General features: G+C 58.5%; 3 protein-coding genes across 9 annotated transcripts in view; 2 read left to right on the top strand and 1 right to left on the bottom strand.

The window, feature by feature from the left end:
* LOC118497666 (carcinoembryonic antigen-related cell adhesion molecule 21-like) overlaps positions 1-20117 on the top strand; it is an 834765-nt gene that overhangs the window by 338826 nt on the left and 475822 nt on the right. The gene's annotated exons all lie outside the window — the stretch shown is intronic.
* LOC118497667 (carcinoembryonic antigen-related cell adhesion molecule 1-like) overlaps positions 1-20117 on the top strand; it is a 746496-nt gene that overhangs the window by 255752 nt on the left and 470627 nt on the right. The gene's annotated exons all lie outside the window — the stretch shown is intronic.
* The window catches only part of POU2F2 (POU class 2 homeobox 2), a 77864-nt gene that overhangs the window by 21416 nt on the left and 36331 nt on the right, over positions 1-20117 (bottom strand). For 4 of the 7 annotated variants that reach the window (XM_036012830.1, XM_036012832.1, XM_028530376.2 and 1 more), the window contains exons 1-5: positions 15554-15683; positions 7962-8027; positions 7836-7870; positions 7641-7697; positions 4546-4662 (exon numbers count right to left, since the gene is read on the bottom strand). In XM_036012830.1, the coding sequence (XP_035868723.1) occupies positions 4546-4662; positions 7641-7697; positions 7836-7870; positions 7962-8027; positions 15554-15620 (342 nt within the window). In that variant the 5' untranslated portion in view covers positions 15621-15683. Of the gene's footprint in view, positions 1-4545; positions 4729-7640; positions 7698-7835; positions 7871-7961; positions 8028-15553; positions 15684-20117 lie in introns of those variants that run through there. The other 3 variants (XM_036012833.1, XM_036012834.1, XM_036012831.1) reach the window with 2 other exon arrangements.

Here is a 20117-nt window from a genome sequence, read left to right as displayed (position 1 = left end):
TTTTATCTCCCTGGGCAGGGTGGCTACAAGTTCACAAGTTCTGGCACCCATCTTGCCTTTCCCAGGATGAAAAGGGAGACGGGTCCCTGACCGCCAGCCTGAGCCTGTTCAGTGATATAAGCCAAATACTCCCTATTCTTGTCAGCCGCCTGGAGTGGCCCAGCTGACACCCTCTCCCATCTCATCCTTCACTGTCTCCCGACACAGCTCCCACCAGCAACTCCCTGAGCCCACCCTTAGAATGTTCCCACTGCCCTTTCCCCAGCTTGCCCACCTAGTAAATTCTTTTTAAAAAATATTTATTGATTTTAAAGAGAGAGAGAGAGAGAAGCATCAACTTCTGTTGTTCCACTTACTTATGCATTCACTGGTTGACTATTGTATGCGCCCTGACTGGGGATCAAACCCACAGCCTTGGCCTATCGGGACAGTACTCCAAGCAACTGAGCTACCTGGTCAGGGCCCACCAGGTAAACTGTGATTTGCCCTACCTTGGTTCAGATACTGCCTCTTCCTGGAAGCCTTCCTGACTCCCTCAGACATAGGTCACCTTTTGCTTCCCACCACACCCACTGGTTTCTCCAGGAAACCTGTCTTCACTAGATCCTCCCTGTCAAGTTCTGTTTGCCATGACCATATTACGAAAATAGAGATTTTTTCCTCTGTCTCCAAATACAAAATGATGTTTTAACAGTTAATGTAAATTTTCAATCAATACCTACCCCTAGCCCAGACGTTCTGAATGACTCCTCTGGAGAGACCTCTCCCCTACTCTTGATTGAAAGCTGCAGCCACACATCTCTCATTGATTCAGTAAACACCCATGCAGCCCCCTCTGTGGAAAGCTTTGTGCCAAGGGCTGAACACACAAATTATAAAACTGTATGCTAACCATGCCTTTATCTGGACAAGCTAGGAAAATGCAGAGAGAGTTCTTGCCAAACAGTTTAACCAACATTACTTTGGAAACTGGCATTAGAGGGACAGAAGGGGGACTTTCCCTTTGTACTTTTTATAATTTTAAAGTGACAGGGTTAGCGGCCCTGGCCATGTGGCTCAGTTGGTTAGGACGCTGTCCCGATATGCCGAGGTTGCAGGTTTGGTCTCTGGTCAGGGCGCACACAAGAAGCAACCGATGAATGCCTAACTGAGTGGAACACCACATCGACTCTCTCTGCACCCCTTCCCCTCCCTCTCTAGCAGCAATAAATACAATTAAAAACAAAGGGATCAGGTTAGGGTGCTTTTGACTTTCTTAGTATTTTTCAGTGGAAACATTTTAGTGGTTCTTCGGTGTATTTGTTTCCCTATCAGACTGGGTGCCCTCAGGGCCAAGGATGAGCCTGAGTCATCCCTGACTCCAGGGCCTGGCACGCGGGAGGACGGGCAGCGACCGCAGGGCAGAGCTGAGCAGCCACGGAAAGCGGAATCAGCAGGCACGAGACGCAGGCTGGGGCCTGGCTTGCCTCAGTGGGCAGCCAGGGCAGGAGAAACATGGTCCCTGCCACAGCCTGGGCCCAGCAGGGTGCCAGCACACCAGCAGAACAGAATACACATTTGTGGTGGGAAGAGGTCATGGGCGACAGAACTTCCAGAAAACAAACCTGGCCCAGCTTTGCACTTGAGGAGGACGGACAGGCAAGATGAGCTGAGGGAAGCTGGGGTGGGAGGAACAAGAGGAGGGGGCTTGGCAGTGAGGGGCTCAGGAGACCCTGAGGATCAGGCCTGGTGGGACGGCAGGTGGCAGGGGTCAGCCCGCTGCTGCGGTCTGCGGGGAGCCTGGGGCACGGCACTCTAGGGGTGCATGAACATGGCGGTGTCTGCTGCTCACAGCAGATGGTGGCCAGGCTGGGCCTGAGCTAGGTGGCCCTGTCTTTCCTCCTCCCTGCCATCTTTGTTCTTTCAACAGAGACTTCCTCGGGCAGAGTGGGACACAGCCCTGGGTGGCCAGAAGGAGAGGGCTGGGCTTCAGGCCCCCAGAGGGGGCAGGAAAGCAAGCCAGCTGGGGGGAGGGACGTCATCAAGACGTCCTGGAGGTGTGGACTCCCAACTGGGTCTTGAAGGATGAAGAGGAGCTGTCAGGGTAAGGGAGGGAGCGGACTTGCAGGTGGAACGAAGGACAAGGACAAAGACACCAAGATTCGAGACGCAGTGTGGAGCCCGGAGCCTCCGTGCTGCTCGGCGAAGAGCCACCTGTGCGATGAGGCAAATGGAACGCCTGCAGCTGGGATCTCGGGGGCCGGGGCGGCGGGGGGTGGGGAGGGGCAGGACACAGGTCCCTGGATGGACAGCTACACACAGCGGCCCCAGGTCCTGTGACCAGAGCTCTGGACTCCCAGGCTGCTTGCTCTGCCACTCGTGTTCACAGTGCGACCTGGGGCAGGTAAGTCACTTTGCCCCTCAGAGCTTTGGCCGTGGTGGTTTGTGGATTCAAGGCGGTCACATTAGCACAGTGCCTGCTGCCGAGGCCGTACCGCACAGCCTCTTGTTATGGCTACTGTGGTGAGCCCGGCACTGGGAGGCTACGTCCGGAAGATAAGTTACGGAGCCGTGGGCACGGATGGCTCTGTGGGTTCCTGCAGAACCAGGCCCAGAGGCAGGAAGCTCTCACGAGACAGACAACCAGCTCGGTGTGAAGGACAGTCCCTAAGGAGGGCACTTGTCAGTGGTGAAAAGGCCCGTGGGAGGCAGAACTCTGTCCAGGGAACAGCCTCATGGGCCCCGAACAGCGCCCTGGAGTAGCAGCGTCTGCCTGAGCTTCCACAGAAGGGGGTGGGGGGAGAGAGAGAGAGGCAACTGCTGAGAGGCCATTGTGGGAATCACGGGGCTAAGGGAGGTTAGACGGGATTCCTTGCTGTGGGATTTCTCAGGACCTTCACCGCCTTGGCACACGGGCCACAGGTTCCAATGCTTGCAGAAACCAGGAAGGTCCGCGCACATGGGTGACTCGGACAGGTGTAGGTGTGGGGGGGGGGGCGGGGGTCTGGCAAGAGCAGACCCAGTGGAAGGAGAAGCCTGCCCAGCTCCTCCTCTGCTCCCGTCTGTTATCCTTGTGGGAAATCTGTCCGCCACAGCCAAGGGTTGAATCGTGTCCCCAAAAGAGATATGTTGGAAGTCCTAACCCCTGGTGCCTATAAATATGACATTATTTGGAAATGGGGTCTTGGCAGATGTAATCAAGTTAAAGGGAGGTCATTGGGGTGGTCCCTAATCTAATGATTGGTGTCCTTGTAAGAAGGGGACATTTGGACAGAGAGAGACACCCACAGAGGGAAGATGGCAGAGGGAGAGGTTGGAGCATCCATCTCCAAGACACCAAGGGTTTCTGCACCCTCAGGAGCTAATAGGAGCAAAGAGGGATTCTCCCCTAGAGCCCTCAGAGAGCGCACACCTTGATTTCGGATGCTGGCCTGTAGCGATAAGTGTCTGCTGTTTTAAGCCGCCCAGTTTGTGGGGCTTCATTATGGCAGCCCCAAGACACTAAGACGGCCCCTAACTCAGTATTTGATGTCCAGAAGTTGCCAGAATGCGGAGAAAAGATGCAGGACTCCCTGACTCAGAGATCGCAGACCCCTTTTCTGAAGGAGCGGTGCCCTGACTGAGATGGGGACGCAACGTGAGGCCCTAATTCTGACTCTGAGCCTTTTGGTTTGCAGCCACACGGGCACCGTTCATGCGGTGACCCCTGCTTCTTCAGCTACACGTCGAGAACAATTAGCCCAACTTCCCAGGTGGCTGTGGTCCCTCAGCCAGGGGCACAGAAAGCACTTAGCCTGGGGGTTCCATGGAGAGAGAGAGAAAGCCATCCGCAGAGCGGTCGCTGTGGGAAGTGCTCCATCCGTGGAGGATGTCCCCTCTCTGAGCCTTGCTCTGCCCCTCTGAGAGGTGGGGGCAGCAGCTCCCAAGGCTTCCTAGGGTTTCTGGGAGCTGCCTGGCATGTGGCTGGTGGTGGGAACAGTCCACAAGGACCAGTCAGTGCTGCGTGACCCTGTGGGCCCTCCACTGGGGGGGCTGTGCTCCCGGGCCACCCTTACCTGTGCTGTGAGCTGGATGGGCTGGGACAGGGTGAGCTGTGGGGTCCCCGGGGACTGGCTGGCAGGCTGTGGCTGTGGCAGGTCGCCTCCCCCAGAGGAGGCTGGGGGCTGCGAGGTTGAGGAGGAGGCAGAGGAGGAGGAGGAGGAAGAGGAGGAGGAGGTGGAGGAGGCGGCAGCGGCGGCGGCGGCATTGGACTGTTGCACGGCGGCGGCCAGGAGCTGGGCCTGTGCTTGCTGCAGGAGGAGCTGCTGCTGGGCGGGCATCAGTGCCGTGAGCTGTGGGGTGGGCGAGGCAGCGGGGCGCAGGGGGGCATGGGGAGCAGAGAAGGCAGAGAGGGGTTAGTGCCTGAGCCAAACAGGTAAGGAAGCAAGTCTTCCAGGAGGCAGAAGAGGGCACGTGGCAGACGGCAGAGAGTGGCTGTGGCCCTGGACGGACACCTAGGCCACCAGTCCTGTAACAGATGGTGGCGGCTGGCCTGTGCCTCTGTCTCTGACCTCCCCGAGTACTTACCCCGGCAAGCTGGCTGCCCGTCAGCATGAGCTGGGCCTGGGGCAGATGTGGTTGAGCCGGCTGGGGGGGCGGGGGTGCTGCTGGGGCTGAGTCGCCACTGGGGTCTTCAGCCTTGATCTGGGGAGGAGAGAGGCAGGGTCCGGGACCCCAGAATGTTAAGTGGAGGCCAGAGAGAATGCCCACCTGCGAACCAAAGAGAGGGCACTTGTGTGGCAACGGCAGCCTCCGGCCGGCACAGGAGAAGCAGACAGGGGTGTGGAGACCAGACCCTGCCCTGGTCAGCTGGGGCCTCAGGCCGCCCCCTCGCCTGTTTCCTCATCAGGTGGGTGGGCTACCTTACCCCCTGCACCCGAACTCCCTACAGGACAGGGCCACCTTTGGAGGGCACTTTTCCCCTCTCGGGCGTCAGGTTCCCTGTGTGTGAAATGGGAAGTGAGGCCACAGGGCCCTGGGATCTCAAATAAGGGGGTCTGGGTCCCAGAGCCCTCATCTGCCTCAGCCAGAGGCGCATCTCTTATTTGTCCAATGCACTAATATTTCATTGGAAGAAAGGGCCTTAGGATATTCAGCACACACACAGACACACACTGCTTTAGAGCCTGGGGCCACAGATTCAAAAGCAGGCAGCAACCGGCAGGCTGCATGAATGGGCGACCTGGGCAGAGGGCAACGGGCAGGCTGAAGAGGCTGCCCATCCGCCCGCCCGCAGGAAAGGCCTGACCATCTCCTACTGCTCCCGCCAGCCACAGAGTTTAAAATCTACAGCGGAACCGCTGCGGGACAATGAAAGCACACACCCGCAGGCCCCATGTGGCCCGATGCCGCCAGCTGTCATCCTGCACCCCCGAGGCCCCCTGAGCTCCTCCTCATTTCTTCGTAGGATGCAAGGGCATCTTGCATGGAAAACACTGGACAGACCAGCACGGCCCTGGCCCCCCTCCTCTCCTACATAAAAAGCCCGACAATGGTGAGCTCCCCTGGGGGCATCAGTTGGTAAAGGACACACGGGAATGGGAGGAGGCCCAGAGGGGACATCTGGGATCATCCTGCCGCCCAGTGTCTCAGCATCATTTTGCTTTGCAGTTGAGCAAGGTGACACAGCAGTGTGGCGAGGGCGGGGCCTTTGGAATGCAGGCCGTGAAGGACAGAGACAGGGGCCCAGAAAAGGTCAGACGACAGAGGGCGAGCGGCGTGCCCCTAAGTATGGGACACAAATGTCAGCAAGTTTTAGGGGTGTGGGGTGCAGCACGCAGCAGCAGTGAGTGTCAGAAGCCAGGGGCAGTGGCTTCACGCCGGGCGGGAACTAAGGACCTTCTGGAGGACTGTCGTGTTCTGCTGTCGTGATTTGGTGCTGGAGACAGGGCTGCTCAGTCTGTGAAAACCCACAGAACCGTTCACTGAGGATCTATGTCGGTGTCATATTTTAATTAAAAGTTGGGTTTTTTAAAAAATAAACAACATTGGCAACCACGGCAAGGACACTATTCCTCCTTCAGAGCAACTTCACTCCTGCTAGCTTCGGAACGGCTCTGTCAGCGGGCCCACTGCCTTATTCACAGAGAGCGGGCCTCCGGCAAAACCCGGTGGCAGGCACGCGTCTCTAGGTACATTTTAACAGTCGTATTTATTTCCATGGCAAGTGATTTTGGTTTTCCATTCATGAAATTTCCATTAAAAAAAAAAACAACACACATTTATTTCAGCTGTTGAAAGAGCAAGCCGGTTCATGAATCGGTAATTGTTGAAGCTGATTGATGGGGACCTGGGGGTTATTTTCATTATGCTCTTCTTTCTACTTTAGCATCTTCTCCAAAATAAAATGCTTCTTAAAAAACTGGGGCAATTAACAAAGTTATTACTTGTATAATTCTGCACAGTGGTGTGTGGATTTGTGTGAAATCGTTCTGGGAGCATGTGAAGCCCGTAGCAGAGGAAAGACTGACTCGGGAGAGACGGAGGGGCAGAGGGGCGGAGAGGCTGAGGCTGACAGTGGCCTCGACCTTTCTCTGGGAACCAGGCCCCGCCCCGGAAGGGAAATGAGCATCCTCCCTTCCAGGGCCCCCAGGTTTCCCCACGAAGAAACGGGGCTGCTGTGGGGCCAGGAAAGGCTGCAAAGGTCGAGCTGAGGAAGGTGGTGTGGAGGAGGCAGATGGACACTCTGAGGGCTACGGTCAGGGCCAGCACTGAGGTCAGAGGCAGGGAGGTCCAAGCTGGGGACCTTCTCCCCTAGGCCCTGGCCAACTTGCTCAAGACAAGACAGCTGCCCACCAAGAGGACCAGGGCGCACGAGGTGTGGAGGGGTCCTCTGGGCCATCTAATGTGACTGCCCCTCACTCCCCAAGTTAGGGGAGAGGAAACTGAGAAGCACAGGGGGAGTGATTTTCCCGTGGTCACAGAGCAGTTCCCAGCCTCCTCACCCCATCCCTCTGCCACCTCTGGTCCAGATCAGGAGTCCCACCCCTGCCCCGTCTGCCCTGCCCCAGGGCTGCTGGTGAGCCTCTCCCCTGGTGCAGGCTGCCCACTGGGCTGGAGGATGCAGGACTGGGCCCTGGGCAGAACGGGAAGCCCATCACTGCCCGGCAGTGGGGCCCCACCTGGATTTGGGATTTGCCCTGTTTGGCCACTTCCAGCCTCCCCATTGTCCTCTCCTACACATCCCCTCGGTCCTGCAGCCATCCTCACGGGGCCTGCCTCCCCCTGTCCCCCCCACTCCCCTGTCCCCCGTGAGTGTGTGTTGGGGGGCAGAGGGTGGGGTGGGGTGGGGTGGGGCAGGCCCCTCTTCGGTCAGGGAAGTTGGGATGGGGGCGGGCCCTCAGCTTCCTGTTGTTCATCGCCCTGGGGCTCTGGGGGGGATTTCCCTGGCCACCCCCACCCCCCAGGGAAGGGGAAGGAGCTTGGGTGAGTCACAGGCCTGGGGCGGGAGCCCGAGGGTGAGAAGGGTGGGAGGAGCCTTGTCACTAAGGTGCCAGGGCTAGGTGCCCCCTCAGGCTCGGGGTCGGTGGCAAGCCTGTGGGACCCTCTCCCAAAAGCAACTGCCAACCATGGCAGGACACCCCACCCCCTCCCCTGCCCTGGCTGGTCTGATGGGTGCTTACCTTGGTGCTGGGGCCAGTTGGGGACACGGAGAATGGGGAGGTCTTACTCTGGGGGTTCTGTGAAGAGAAGTTGGGGTAGGGATGAGACTAAGCGAGACCAAGCAGCTGCTGACACCTCACCGCTGCCCCCACAGAGCCCTGCTCCGCTCCCTCCTCCCCGCCCCCACCCCTCCTGCACATCCACTCCCTCCTGACCTGGTGGTTAGTGTCTGGTCCATTTCTTTCCGTGTCTGCAATGGGAGGGAAAAGGCGAGTTGTCACCAGCTGCCCCCGCAGCTCCCCCCACACCTGCCCCCTGCCACCCCCTGCCTTCCCACACACCTGTGTGCTCTGATGGGGAGTCCAGACCTTGCTTCTCGGCCTCCAGAGGCTTAGACATTCTTATTTCTGGGGACACAGGAGGGATGGAAGTGCAGTGAGGGGAAGCCAGGAGTGCTCTGGGCCCTGACTCCAGCAGCACCCCAGCTGCCCCTCACCCCCTGCCTCCTTATAAGTGTCTCTTTCTGGGAAACATGCCCTTGGTTCTGGGCCTCTGCCCTTCTCTGGGAAGACGAGAGAGGGGCTTTCAGGCCTTGGGCCTCCTGCCTGACCCTTTTCACCCTCCAGAAGGTGCCCAGGGAGGTTTGGCCCCGGGAGGCCCCGGGGCAGGGCAGGAGGCAGACGGTGGGTGATGGTCGTGAGAAGGCCCCGGCTGCCTGGGAGGAGGCTGGTGAGGTTCCAAAGCAGAGAGTCGCCACGGGCCTCCCGCTGAGGCGCGCCGCCCAGGCGCCCGTCCTGCCTTGCCGGGTTTCAGCTGAGGCATGTTTTCCACTCAGAGCGGGGCCGGGCCGGGGGTGCGATGGGACTGCCGCGTCCCCGCAGGAGCGAGTCTTCAGATCTGGCGGTGTGATTCAGCCACCACCCGCCGGCCCTCCCCCAGCCCACTACTTTCCCGTCCATATCTCACTCCCACCACTCCCACCACTCCCACCGGCCGCCCTGCCCGTGTTCCGTGCCTAGCAGCCGCAACCCCTTCCGGCTCTGCCTTACCTGGGACTTCAGCCCTGAATCTAACTGCACCCCCAAGTCCCAGCAAGATGCCTGACCCCTGAAATGCAGTCCCTTTCTATGGTTCTGCAGCCCCGGAAATAGAAGGAGGTGGCCCGGGGCAGGTGGCGGGCAGCGAGCTGGCACCAGGGGACACAAAGCAGTGGAGAGTGCTCTGTCTTCTTAGCGCTCTGATGCTGACAACCAGAAGACGACTGCTTCTCAGAGCCAAGAACAGCGCTGAGTATGACTCCAAAATCACATTAGCAGTTGGTGCTCATGTTACGCCCATTTCACAGGGAAGGAAACTGAGGTTCTGAGGAGGAGTCACTCCCCTGAGGACACCACCAGACAGCAGCGTCGCCCTGATGGGCTCCCTGCCCCCCGCCCCCTCATCTCCAGGAGTCCAGGGTCCCTGTGTTTAAGCAGGACTGCTCGGGGCTAATGAGCCCCAGTCACGACTTCCACCCACCTCATTACCAACAGTCACCCCAACATCGACTCGAGCCCAGTCCCTCCTGGTCCAAGACCCCCACAGAAACCTGGGCTTCTGCCTGACCCGTTCTGTACCCCCTACTCACCCTGGATCCCAAATCCCACCCAGGTAGTCCAAGATCTTCTCCTGGGCTCCCGACGTGGCCTCACATCGACCTCACTCGTGACCCTGACTGAGACCCAAATGTGTCTCCCACAAGTCACTGCGAGTTCCCACCCGTGCCGCGATCCCACCCTGTCAAAGGGGCTGTCCCACCCCAGTATGTTCTGCACCCAGCATTTCAAGAAGGCCAGCTAAAGAGAGGGCTGGGTGTCCTCAGCACCTGGAAAAAAAGAAGTCGGGGAATTTTGGAACTGAGGATTGCTTGACACGAAACACTGCTCGGAGGACTTAAGATGCCTGATGGAAAGGCCAGGTCACATGGCGCTGGTGGCGTGTAGATCGACACAATCTCAGGTCAGGAAAGCTGAGAGGTGCCCCCGCCCGTGATGCCCCGCGTCTGCTCCTGGGCGTCCTGCCCACCAGTGCCCGCGGGGCACGTATTCCCAGCAGCCCTTCGGTAAAGGCTCTGAAATACCTCGAAGCAAAGGCTCCGGGAATAACTCCAAGGCCCATCAGTGGGCAATGGATCAACCACGTGCGGTGTGCCCACACAGCAGAGTACTGCACAGCGAGGGAAAGAGCAAACTCCTGCATCACAGACCAACAACTTGCACAGCCTGGATGCCGAGGGAAAGAAGCCAGACGCAAAAGCAGACAGACAGGAGGACTCCCATTACTCAAAGCTCAGAAAGAGGCAAGGTGACATCAGATGATCAAGGCCGGGTGAGCTGGTGCCTCTGGGGGCTGCCGACAGGGCCAGGGCACGAGAGAAGCTGCAGGCCTGGGAATGTTCTGCATCTTGATGTGCTTGGTGGTTACCTGAGTTTGTACACACGTAAACATTCCTCAGGCTGCATACTTAAAACTGGGCACTTTACTATGCATACATTGTTTTCACAGAAACAAAAGCATACCCAGCACGTGGTCCCATGAAGGTATAGGCGGGTAAGGGTGAGGTAGGGAGCAGGAGCCCAGGACGGTACAGGAGCTCAGGCCCTGTTTCTGAGCCCCAGGTGGCCAGCGAGCTTGAGGGACACAGGAGGGCAGAAAGGGAGCTGCAACAAGGCCCTGCTCCAGACACTGGGGCGTCAAAGGCAGGAGTCCTGCCCAATCTTGGCCCTGCTCCAGGCAACAGGCAACCCTAGGGCAGCCCTCAGGCCCCACCCTCCTAGCATCCCCGAAACCCCTGCCCTAGCCCCATGCTTACCCACCCACCCCACTCCAGCCAGTGTCCACGGTGCCCCAGGAAGATCCTTCCCACGCCCAGCACTCCCCGGGCCTAAACCCTTTCCTGGCTCCCCACAACCCCAAGAGAAGCCCAGGGTCCTTGGCCTGCCTTCGGGGTGTGGCCCCTGCCACCCTCCACTGCACTGCTAACCACTCTTGCATCATGGTCTTCAACCACACCAGGCAGCTCCTTCGGCTTTCAGGTTCTGCTTCACGGGGAGCCCAGGCTTTGCAGGTTCTCTACTCCCCACCTGGCCAGGGAATGCCTCTCCTGCCACAGACCAGGGCAATCTCAGACCTCACCCTCGCCCTGGAGAGTTCGTGCTCGTCCCTGGCCTCCGTGACAGGCTGTGTTGTGTCCCCAGGATTCATGTGGAAGCCTTAACCCCCGGCACCTCAAAATGCCACTGTATTTGGAGTCAGGGCCTTTAAAGAGGTGATTAAGCTAAAACAAGGCCAATAGGGTGGGCCTTGGTCCAACATGACTGGGAAGAGAAGATGATTGGAACACAGACACGCACAAGTAAAGACCCAGGGAAAAGACGACCATCCCAAGCCAAGGAGAGAGGCCTCAGAAGAAACCAGCTTTGTTGACACCTTGACCTTGGACTTCTAGCTTCCAGAATTTTGAGAAAATTAATTGCTGTTGGTTAAGCCATCACACTGTGCTACTTATTACATCAGCCCTAGCAGACTGATACATCCGGCCCCCCATGGTTGTGCCCTCCCGCTGTCCCAGCGCCGAGCTCACTGGTTGTCTGTGTCCTGGCCCTTTCCCACCAGACCAGGATGCAAAGTTGGGTCTGACTCATCACTGGGTCCCTGGCATCACATTGCTCAGAAGAACAGGTTACCAATGACTTTCCCTCCCTGCAACTCTGCCTCATTCTTGTCCCTGCTGCTGTCCTGCTGTCTCTCTGCCGTTTAACAAATGTTTCCTGAGACCTTGTCAGGAGCTGGCTCCTGTGCCTGGAACGCTGCCCTCCACTGGGCGACCTCCTGCTCATCCTTCAGGGCCCAGCACAGACTCCATCCTCCGTGAAGTCAGCCCTGCCCCCGTGCCTCCAGGTGTCTCTCCCGGGCTCCCTGCACCGTGCCCTGCATCTCCCCTTGTCATTGTGCTGGAGGCCATCTGGGCCCCAGTATGTCTCCCCCATCAGACTAGGACCCCCTTAAGGGCAGGTCTGACACCTTGGGGTGCCTGACACTGCCCAGCACAGGAGGCGTGGGTCCAACGAAAAAGGGTGGCCCAGAGCCCTGATGTCCCTTCTCCAGGCCTTTGCTTCTGCTTTTCTCCCACCTGGGGCCAACTTGTCCTTCTCCAGCAGCAAACTCCTGCTCCTTGTTAAGTCCCTGGGTCACATGTCACCTCCTCTGTGAGGTCCTCCCCAACTCCCCAGGTGGTCAGTGTCTCCTCTGGGACCCCCTGCCTGCCCCCCTAACAAACCCTGACCACTCAGGCAGTGACCCCAGCCCCAGACTGTGGGCCCAGGCTGGAGTCACTGCTGCACAGGCTGGGACTGTGTCTTTGGAATGGACAAATGCACGAAAGAACCTCCGAGGGACCAAGACCCTGTCCTGTCCCTAACAAGCCCCCTTCCCTGCTCTCACTTGACTCCTTGACCCTCAGCCCACTCCCCCTACCCCCGCTGGCAGCTTCAACCTACACCTTCAAGGTGACAGCCCTCTGCAAGGATAGTAGCTGAGGGGCGAAGTGGTTTGAGGGAACACTTCCGCCACTCTGTTTCCACCATTCTCCCGAATCCCTGCACACTTGTACAGCCACACACCCCTGTGCCGCAGGCCCAGCCGACGGCAAAGTGGCCAGAGCAGCCCCTCACCCAGCCCCTCTGACCCATCTCCTCCGTCAGTGCTCTCTCTGACCGTCAGCATCAGGGAAGAATAGGGGACTCCGTTTCCCCCATGAACCCAAAGCCGAATGATGACTTCGTGGAAACAGGAGACCCCTGAGCCGCCCACCCACAGGCCACGTGCACCTGGGCCCAGGCACAGCGCCCCCCCACCCCAGCGCTTTCCCTCGACCACAGACACGCGAACGCTATTCCCGCCCAGACGTGACTTCACGATTTCCCTGGGACAGGGTCTGACCTGGCGTCAGATGTTTAAAAGCTCGCCCGTCCCCCAACCCCCACCCCAGGACTCCAATGTGGTCCTGCCCCCTGGAAATTTCCGAAGCCCCCCTCAAAGCCTCATTCAGACAGAAAGGTTCATTGGCTATTTCTGGCCAACCTGCCCTTCTCCCATCCCAGGCAGCGTGGAACTGTTTAGCAGGACAGGCAGGGAAAAGTGGTGCAGAACCCTGTGGGCCCCTTGGTTCCCACCATCCTAGAGTCAGACCCACCCAGGGCTATCCACACCCCTGGCCTCACACCCCGCTTGCCAATTGCCCCAAGCCAGGGACTCTGGCCACCCTCCCCTCCTCACCCCTCCCTCGCCCCTCCCTCCCGGACTTTCACTTCTCCTCTGCATTTCCCCCAGCCTGTTTTAGCAGACTCGGGTCAGCTTCTCGTTAGCACTTACCGAAAATGGGGCTAAATATAGAGGGCCCGAGGGCTGCCCCTCACCCCTCCTGGCCCCGCTTGGCCTGTCCCCTGGGTCCCCTGCTTCACAGCCTGCTTCAATCAGAGCTAGGCCTGGGAGCCCCTCTGGGCTGGGTCTGCGCTGCCGGGAACCTCTGTGGGCCCAGCTGGCCTAGTCCCGGCCTCCTGAGGAACCGCACCTCACACCCCCACAGCCCCACAGCTGTCCCCAGGCGGCCTCAAGGGAGTGAACACTTCTGAGTTGTCAGGAGGGAGGGATGGAGATACAGGGCAGACACAACAAGAGATGTGGCCCCACAGCTGTGCTGACAACAGGCAAGAGCTGCCACAGCACACACACCAGAGCCACAGCCAGGCAGGGTCCCGACACAGACAGAGACCTGCACTCACACACACAGGGGAGGTGTGCACAGGTCCAGACGGGATGTGTGCAGATGAAGACACAGGACCAGACACACAGTGACACAGGCAGATGTGCAAAACACACCCAGATGTGAGTGTGTGCACCTGCACACACTCACACACCCAGTCGCACCGAGAGATGCACATACTCACACATCCAGAGTCACTCACAGATGGAAATACAGATAGATACAGATGTGTGCCTACACATTCAGGTAACTCGGATGCACACACACATGTGCACACACTCACACCCCAGAATCACTCTCAGACATACAGACACTCACACACTCACACACCCGGGTCACTCAGACACACAGACAGATGTGCACACACACACGCAGAGTCACTCACAGATGGATATACTCACTGACAGATGTGCATCCACAGGTACTCCCAGGTCACTCACCTGGACACACACACTCACACGCCCTGAGTTCCCGCATCCTGGGAGACGGCCAGGGCAGAGCCCTGAACCCAGTTCACAGACCTGCAGCCCGGGACCAGGCAGAATGGGTGATCTACCCAAGGTGACACAATGTATTCATTCCTGTCCAGGCAGGCAGGGCCTGGCCAGGCCTCCCAAGCCAGACAATTTGGTGAGAAATGCCAAGTAAAGGGTCTAACCCAGTGCCTGGCACGTAGGAGATCCCACTCAGCCCCAGGCAGGGGTGAGCCAGCAGTGGAGCAAACAGCATGTGCATGTAGATGCTCTAGGCCCCCGCGTCCACAATGTGCACACACACATACATGGTCACACACATGATCCCTTCAATAAACAATCACATGCCACCTCGAAAGGCGTCTTCTTTCCGTCTCAAGCCCCTCCTCACCTTTTTGCCTTGCTCACACCCACTTCACATATTAACCCGGACATCCCCTCCTCCAGGCAGCCCTCCCTGACAGCCCACAGGCTGAACTGGACAAGTCTTCTGAACTCCCACAGTCCCCAGTCCTTGGCACCCCAGCCATGACCCTGTGCCTGTGCCTCCTCCACTCTGGTGACAGATCCCCTTTACTGGACTCCAAGAACACTGAAGTAAAGCTGTCTTTCAGCTGGATTTCCAACACCCAACACAGAACTGCTGAACAAGTACACCTTGGTAAAGGATCACATACACCGATCACACAGGATGGCACACACCAGAGCAGGACTCGTCCCCACAAAAAACCACAAATGTGACACATACCCACAGCCATGCCCATGTGGCCACAAATAAAACAATCACGGAGTATTGACGCTAGCCATGTTCCAGGCAGTGTCACACATCAACACGCATTACCTCATTTAACTCTCCCTTCAGCACCACCGAGAGACAGCTATCACTATGCAGAGAGAGACTCATCACACCAAATGCGACAACAAACCCAGACTGCCTTGTGCGATGCCTGGCCCACAGTGCTCACTCAGTCCACTGACATCCAGTGCATTTTCAGCTGGTGGCAAGTGCCATGAAGCAAAGGCGAACAGGGCAAGAGGACCACCAGAATGGTGGGGTTAGTGCCAGTTCAGATGGAAAGGTTGGAGAAGGCCTCCCTGAGGTGTGACATCGGAGGTGAATGAAGTGAGGAAGTGAACTGTGAGATCAGTCACTGCCCAGGCTACCCCCCAACACCACACACAGCAGTCCCCCCACTCCCCCTCACACACGGCCACAGGACAGTCACTCTCAGACTCGCACTCAGACTCGCCACAGCCTCTCCCGCAGGGCACACGGACGCGCGCCCACCCGAAGTCCAGCAACTCTGCTCAGCCTGCCAACCCATTTGCAGCCCCTGCTCAGGTCGCTCTCCCACCTGTCCTCCATATAAGAGCCTGCTACCCACCCCAGGTTGCATCCCTCCGCTGGAGCCTTCAGAACAGGGCAGCAGAGAGGAGGAGAAGAGGTTGGGAGCCCCCGGGTGTCTGATGTGAAAGGAGAGGAGAAAAACGAGCTGGGAGTGGGGACCCAGGATGGGAAGGGGAAGCTGCTGAGGTACAGAGTGAAAGGACAGAGGAGACAGCTGAGGAGGAAGGGCAGGCCAGGCCAGCGATGCGCCCAGCAGGACCAACCCCGAAAGGTGGCCCCTATACCTGGGCCGCGGCGCCGGCCCCTTACCTGGAGCCCCCATGCTGGAGTGAACCGTGCTGCCCGCCCCGCAGGGCTGGGGGAACAACTGTGTCATCTCCCCGCCCTCTCTGGGGGCCAAGCCCTCTCTGCCGGAAGTCACCCTGAGAGGAAACCACAGGTCCGCCCCCTTCGGAAGGGAAAATACCCTGGCTGGAAGGCCCACCCCAGCGGGCAGCGACCCCAAATCGTGCGGGTTGGGGAAGTGGGAGTAGTGAGGTGGAGCGCAAGCAGGCTGGAAGAGCTGACTCCTACGGAGGTGCCTCCCGGAGGTGCCCGCAACATTGCCCCAGCCCCCTGCTGCCTCCAGGGCAAATCTGGAACAGGACCTGTGGGCCGGGAGAGAATGTGGATCCATAACAACGACACTAAAACATTAGCTATAAGTGTTTAGGGGGAGCGGGAGGCTTTCCCAGTACCAGGCCCCGCACCTCGACCTTGACGAACGTCATCTCTTAAGGTAATCATTATTTGCTCCATTTTACAAAAGAAAAGACTGAGGACCAGGGAGGGGAGGTGGCCTTCACGCGAGCCCAGAGCCAGAGAGCACAGCAGGAGGCAGCGTCCGCGGTGGGTTTCTACGCGGCTCTGCAGGGGGCGAGGGGTGCCCTGCCGTGCACCTGTCCGCAGGTGAGGCGTCCGGGGCCACCACTGAGCGTAAGCGGCGCCTGTGGGCAGTGGCAGTGCAAGCGGAAGGTTGGGGCCTGGCCCTGGAGCAGGAAGAAGTCTGCCATGGGCAAATACAGGCGCCTGAGGTGGCTCGGATGGAGGGCAGCACGGGGTCCGCTGGCCGCCTGCGGGCCCTTCGTGCCGCTGCGCTCCCAGTCCAGCGCTTCCCCCCGTGCCCGCCAGAGGGCGGCAGCGCCCAGCCAATGGGCGGGAGGGCGGGGCCGGCTGCGGGGAAGGGAGCTCCTTCCTCTGCTCCGCTCCGCTCCCCTCCCCTCCTACCCCTCTTCCGCCCCCCGCGCGCACACCTGCGAGGGTCACACAAAGGCGCAGGACTCCCGGCGCACCGCGCCGCAGACAAAGGCCCGGCCGGGCCGCTGCCCTCTTCCTGCTCCCAGTGCCAGGTCCAAGGCCGCGGAGCTGCATGGCTTCTCCAAACAGCTCACCTGCCCTCTCCAGGCCCTGCAGTTCTCACCGCGCCCCACGCTGGGGGACCCCCAAACCACACGCGTGCACACTGACGCCCAGACTCACCCTCCCCCCGCACACACATACACTGAAGTACTTCACACACACGTGTGCACATGCAGACACACAGAAACACACTCCCCCGTGCACAGGCCCTAACAGCAACCCACCCTGACCACTCGCTTTTCAGACAACCCCCAGCTGCCTCACGTGGACACATGGGCACAAGGACACACCTACACACGTGTGCCCAGGCAGGCCTCCTGCCATGTGTGCCCACACTCACACCCATGCACACTAACGCAGGATATGACACAGACGGACCTTCATGAGTGCCCTTCATCTGCGTGGGCCCAGTGCACCCAGACACACCCAGGCAGGCCAGCTGGCTGGCAGGCCCACTCCATGAGAATGACCAGCAGTCCTTACATCTGCACACAGAGGAGGCAGTGCCCAGCTGTCTACACCCCACAACATCCCATATTGTAAATGCCACCCAGCATCAACCTGGCTCCAACCCAGACCTCCTGCCTCCTGTGTCTCTCCCTCTCTCTCCATCTCCATCTCTATCTCTATCCCTATTTCTATCTCTAAACACCACCTCTGTCTCTATCTCTCATGAAGGATTTCTATACATGGGGCCTTCCAGACAGCTGGCTGGTGGCTGTGGGGTACTGGAGCCCTGTCAAAAAGCTTCATTTGCCCAGTATACTCCGTTTTGATTTAGGATTTGTGTTTTGGGGGATTTGGAAATGAGGGTCATAAGTACACTATGGAGTGGGGCACCAAACCCCACCAAGTCACCCCCATGCTCCACCTTGGACATAGTCACCATCGCCCATGTGTGGCGAATGCTTTTGGACATGACCGGGTGTCAGTTCCTCCCCACCAGGGAGCGAGGAGAAGAAGCACCACTCTTCCGAGCTGCCCTCCCAGCCTGCAGCTGAGCAGGGGAGCCGAGTAAGGCTTCCTTACTCCCCCATGGGATGAAGTCACCTCACCTCTCTTGCCTCCCGTGTGGGTTCCACTACTATGGCCTCAGGCAAACCAAGACTGAGCCCCTTATCCCCAGTCAGGGAATCTTGAAGGAGAATGGGTGTGAGATGTTGCCCTGCCTGAAAGAGGACAGGGGAGCAGAGCTTGGGGCACTCTGGGTGGGTTAGGCCTAGCAGCCAGGAATGAGGTGGCCAAGGCAGAGGAGATGATGGCCTCTCAGCTGGAGAAGAGAGCTCAGGCAGTGTAGAGCAAGACAGGTAGGGCATGGGAGCGGGGGAGTAGTGGGGGCCCTGGGGGTGCAGGGAGCCTGGGCGGGAAGCGGTGTGGGGCGGCCAGGCTGGGCTCAGGGCTGAGCGGTAATTAAAGGAGACGCAGGGGGCTCCCCAGGGCCAGCGGGGCTGGTAACTGACACGCGGGCCCCATTGCTCCGCTCATATTTCTCACCGGATCGATACGTTTGACTCCCGACAAGACAATAATCGCTTGTACGCGGCCGGCGAGTCGATCAAATACATTATTAGAGCGAGGTCCCCCGGGGGCCCAGCGGGGAGTGCTGGGGGGAGCAGCCAGCCCACCGGGGACAGCAGAGCAGGATTCTTCACCCCTCAGGGCCCCCAGCCATGGCCTCTTCCTCTCAGCCGCCGCCCCCCGGGACCCTGTCTGCGGCTTGGTTCCCCAGCCTCTTTCTGGATCCTGCTGTGTCTGGCGACATCTCCACTGAGCACCTGGCCGTGTCCTCATGCTGTGTGGGACCCAAGGGGTCTTTTCCAGTAAGTGCTGCCTAATCTGTAAGGTGGTGGAATGTGGGAGCGCAGAGGCCCCTCAGGGCCCCCAGCCCGGCAGAAGATGGGGAGACTCGGTTGCCCGCCGTGCTGTGAGTCAACACCCCGGAGCCAGAAGATGAACTCAGGCCTAAGGTTCATTGACACCAACTTCCCTTTGCAACTCAGCACATAGGCCCAGGCCAGCAGCCTCTCGGGTGGAGAAATGGGGGAAGTGGGGGCAGGGTCCCAAACACATGGGAAAACAGTTTGGGAGTGGCTGACAGACACACAAACAAAGGGATGTCCAGCTGGTCCTTCTACATGACCGCGCAGGCCTCCAGCGGGCCTCCCTCACCCTCAAATCAAACGCGCCTGGCCTGCCCTGGACAGTGCTTGCCCACCTCTTCCCCAGATGAGCTCGCACCTTCATTTTCTGTTTACACACCTGCTTCACCCTTGGGCCTGCCCTCAGAACTGCTTCTCCAGTGGGCCTAAGTCAAGGTCAGGCTATAGCCACCCCATGTCCTGCTTAGGAGCAGCCAGCATCCAGGGACTTAGAATATTTCAGCAGCAGCAGTAACGTAATGGCATCACTGTCTACTCTGTGCTAATTGAGCCAATGCATCGTAATCTTCACAACAACCTCAGGAGGTAAGGTCTGTTATCATCCCCTTCTCACTGATGACCTGGAGCTCAGAGAGGTGAAGTCAATCGCCACATGTCACACAGCATGTGAGTGGTGGAGCAGGATTCAAACCAGACCTGTCTCCACTGCTTGCTCTTGCTCAACTCTGCCATGGGCCTCCTCAGAGCTCTAAAATGCTCCCTGTCCTCCAGTGGACAGCAGAAAGCCATTCCTTCCCCACTCAGGAACGCTGGAATCTCCTTACAGCCCACAGCCCAACCTCCCCCACCCAGCCCTTAGAGTCCATTTTTGATGCTCAGTAATGCATCGGGCTCCTTCTATTGAAGGAGCCCTTCAGTTCCCCATTTCCTTCCATTCGAACATTTCCTGCGTGTCCCTTAGTGACAAGCTCTGGGCTGGGGCTGAGGACCCATGGACAAGCTTGAACCTGCCTCAGGAGCTCACAGCCCACGGGGAAGACTGAAGTTGATGAAATACCCTGATAGTCCCTCACTGAGTGAGTAGGTATCTGGTAAACACTGTTATGTGCTGGGCCATTGTTAGGCTCAGAGAATGCAGGGGTTAAAAGTCAAAACAATCAGGTCTACCTCTGTAAAGCTGATTTAAAACAAAACAAAACAAAGATGTTCTTTCTTTTTTCCCCATCCCTGGTTTGGCTTACAGCCTTTTGGGGGCAACAATTTTAAAGCCATCAAATAAATATGTAATTCCAAGTTGGGAAAAGTGCTTTCTGGAACAGGATACCTGACGTAAGCTGGAAGGTAGCACTTACTCAGCAGTTGGACCCTTCATAAGGCAAAGGTGTGGGGAAGAGCAGGCAGGCCACAGGAACAGAGGAGGGCTGGCCCTGAGTCTGCAAGCAACATGGCAATTCCAGTAGCAAAAGGAAGCACGTCTGGCTGGAGCAGAGTGAACATGGAGGATGTGGGAAACGAGGTGGAGAGGAAGGCGGGCAAACCACAGGGTAGGGTGAGCCTTTTGGACTTTACTGTAAGTCCAGTGGGATACCATGGAG

Source organism: Phyllostomus discolor, chromosome 12, assembly GCF_004126475.2.
Source record: "Phyllostomus discolor isolate MPI-MPIP mPhyDis1 chromosome 12, mPhyDis1.pri.v3, whole genome shotgun sequence".
NCBI lineage: Eukaryota > Metazoa > Chordata > Mammalia > Chiroptera > Phyllostomidae > Phyllostomus > Phyllostomus discolor.
The sequence above is the reverse complement of the archived record's forward strand: the minus strand, read 5'-3'. Positions and strand labels throughout refer to the sequence as shown.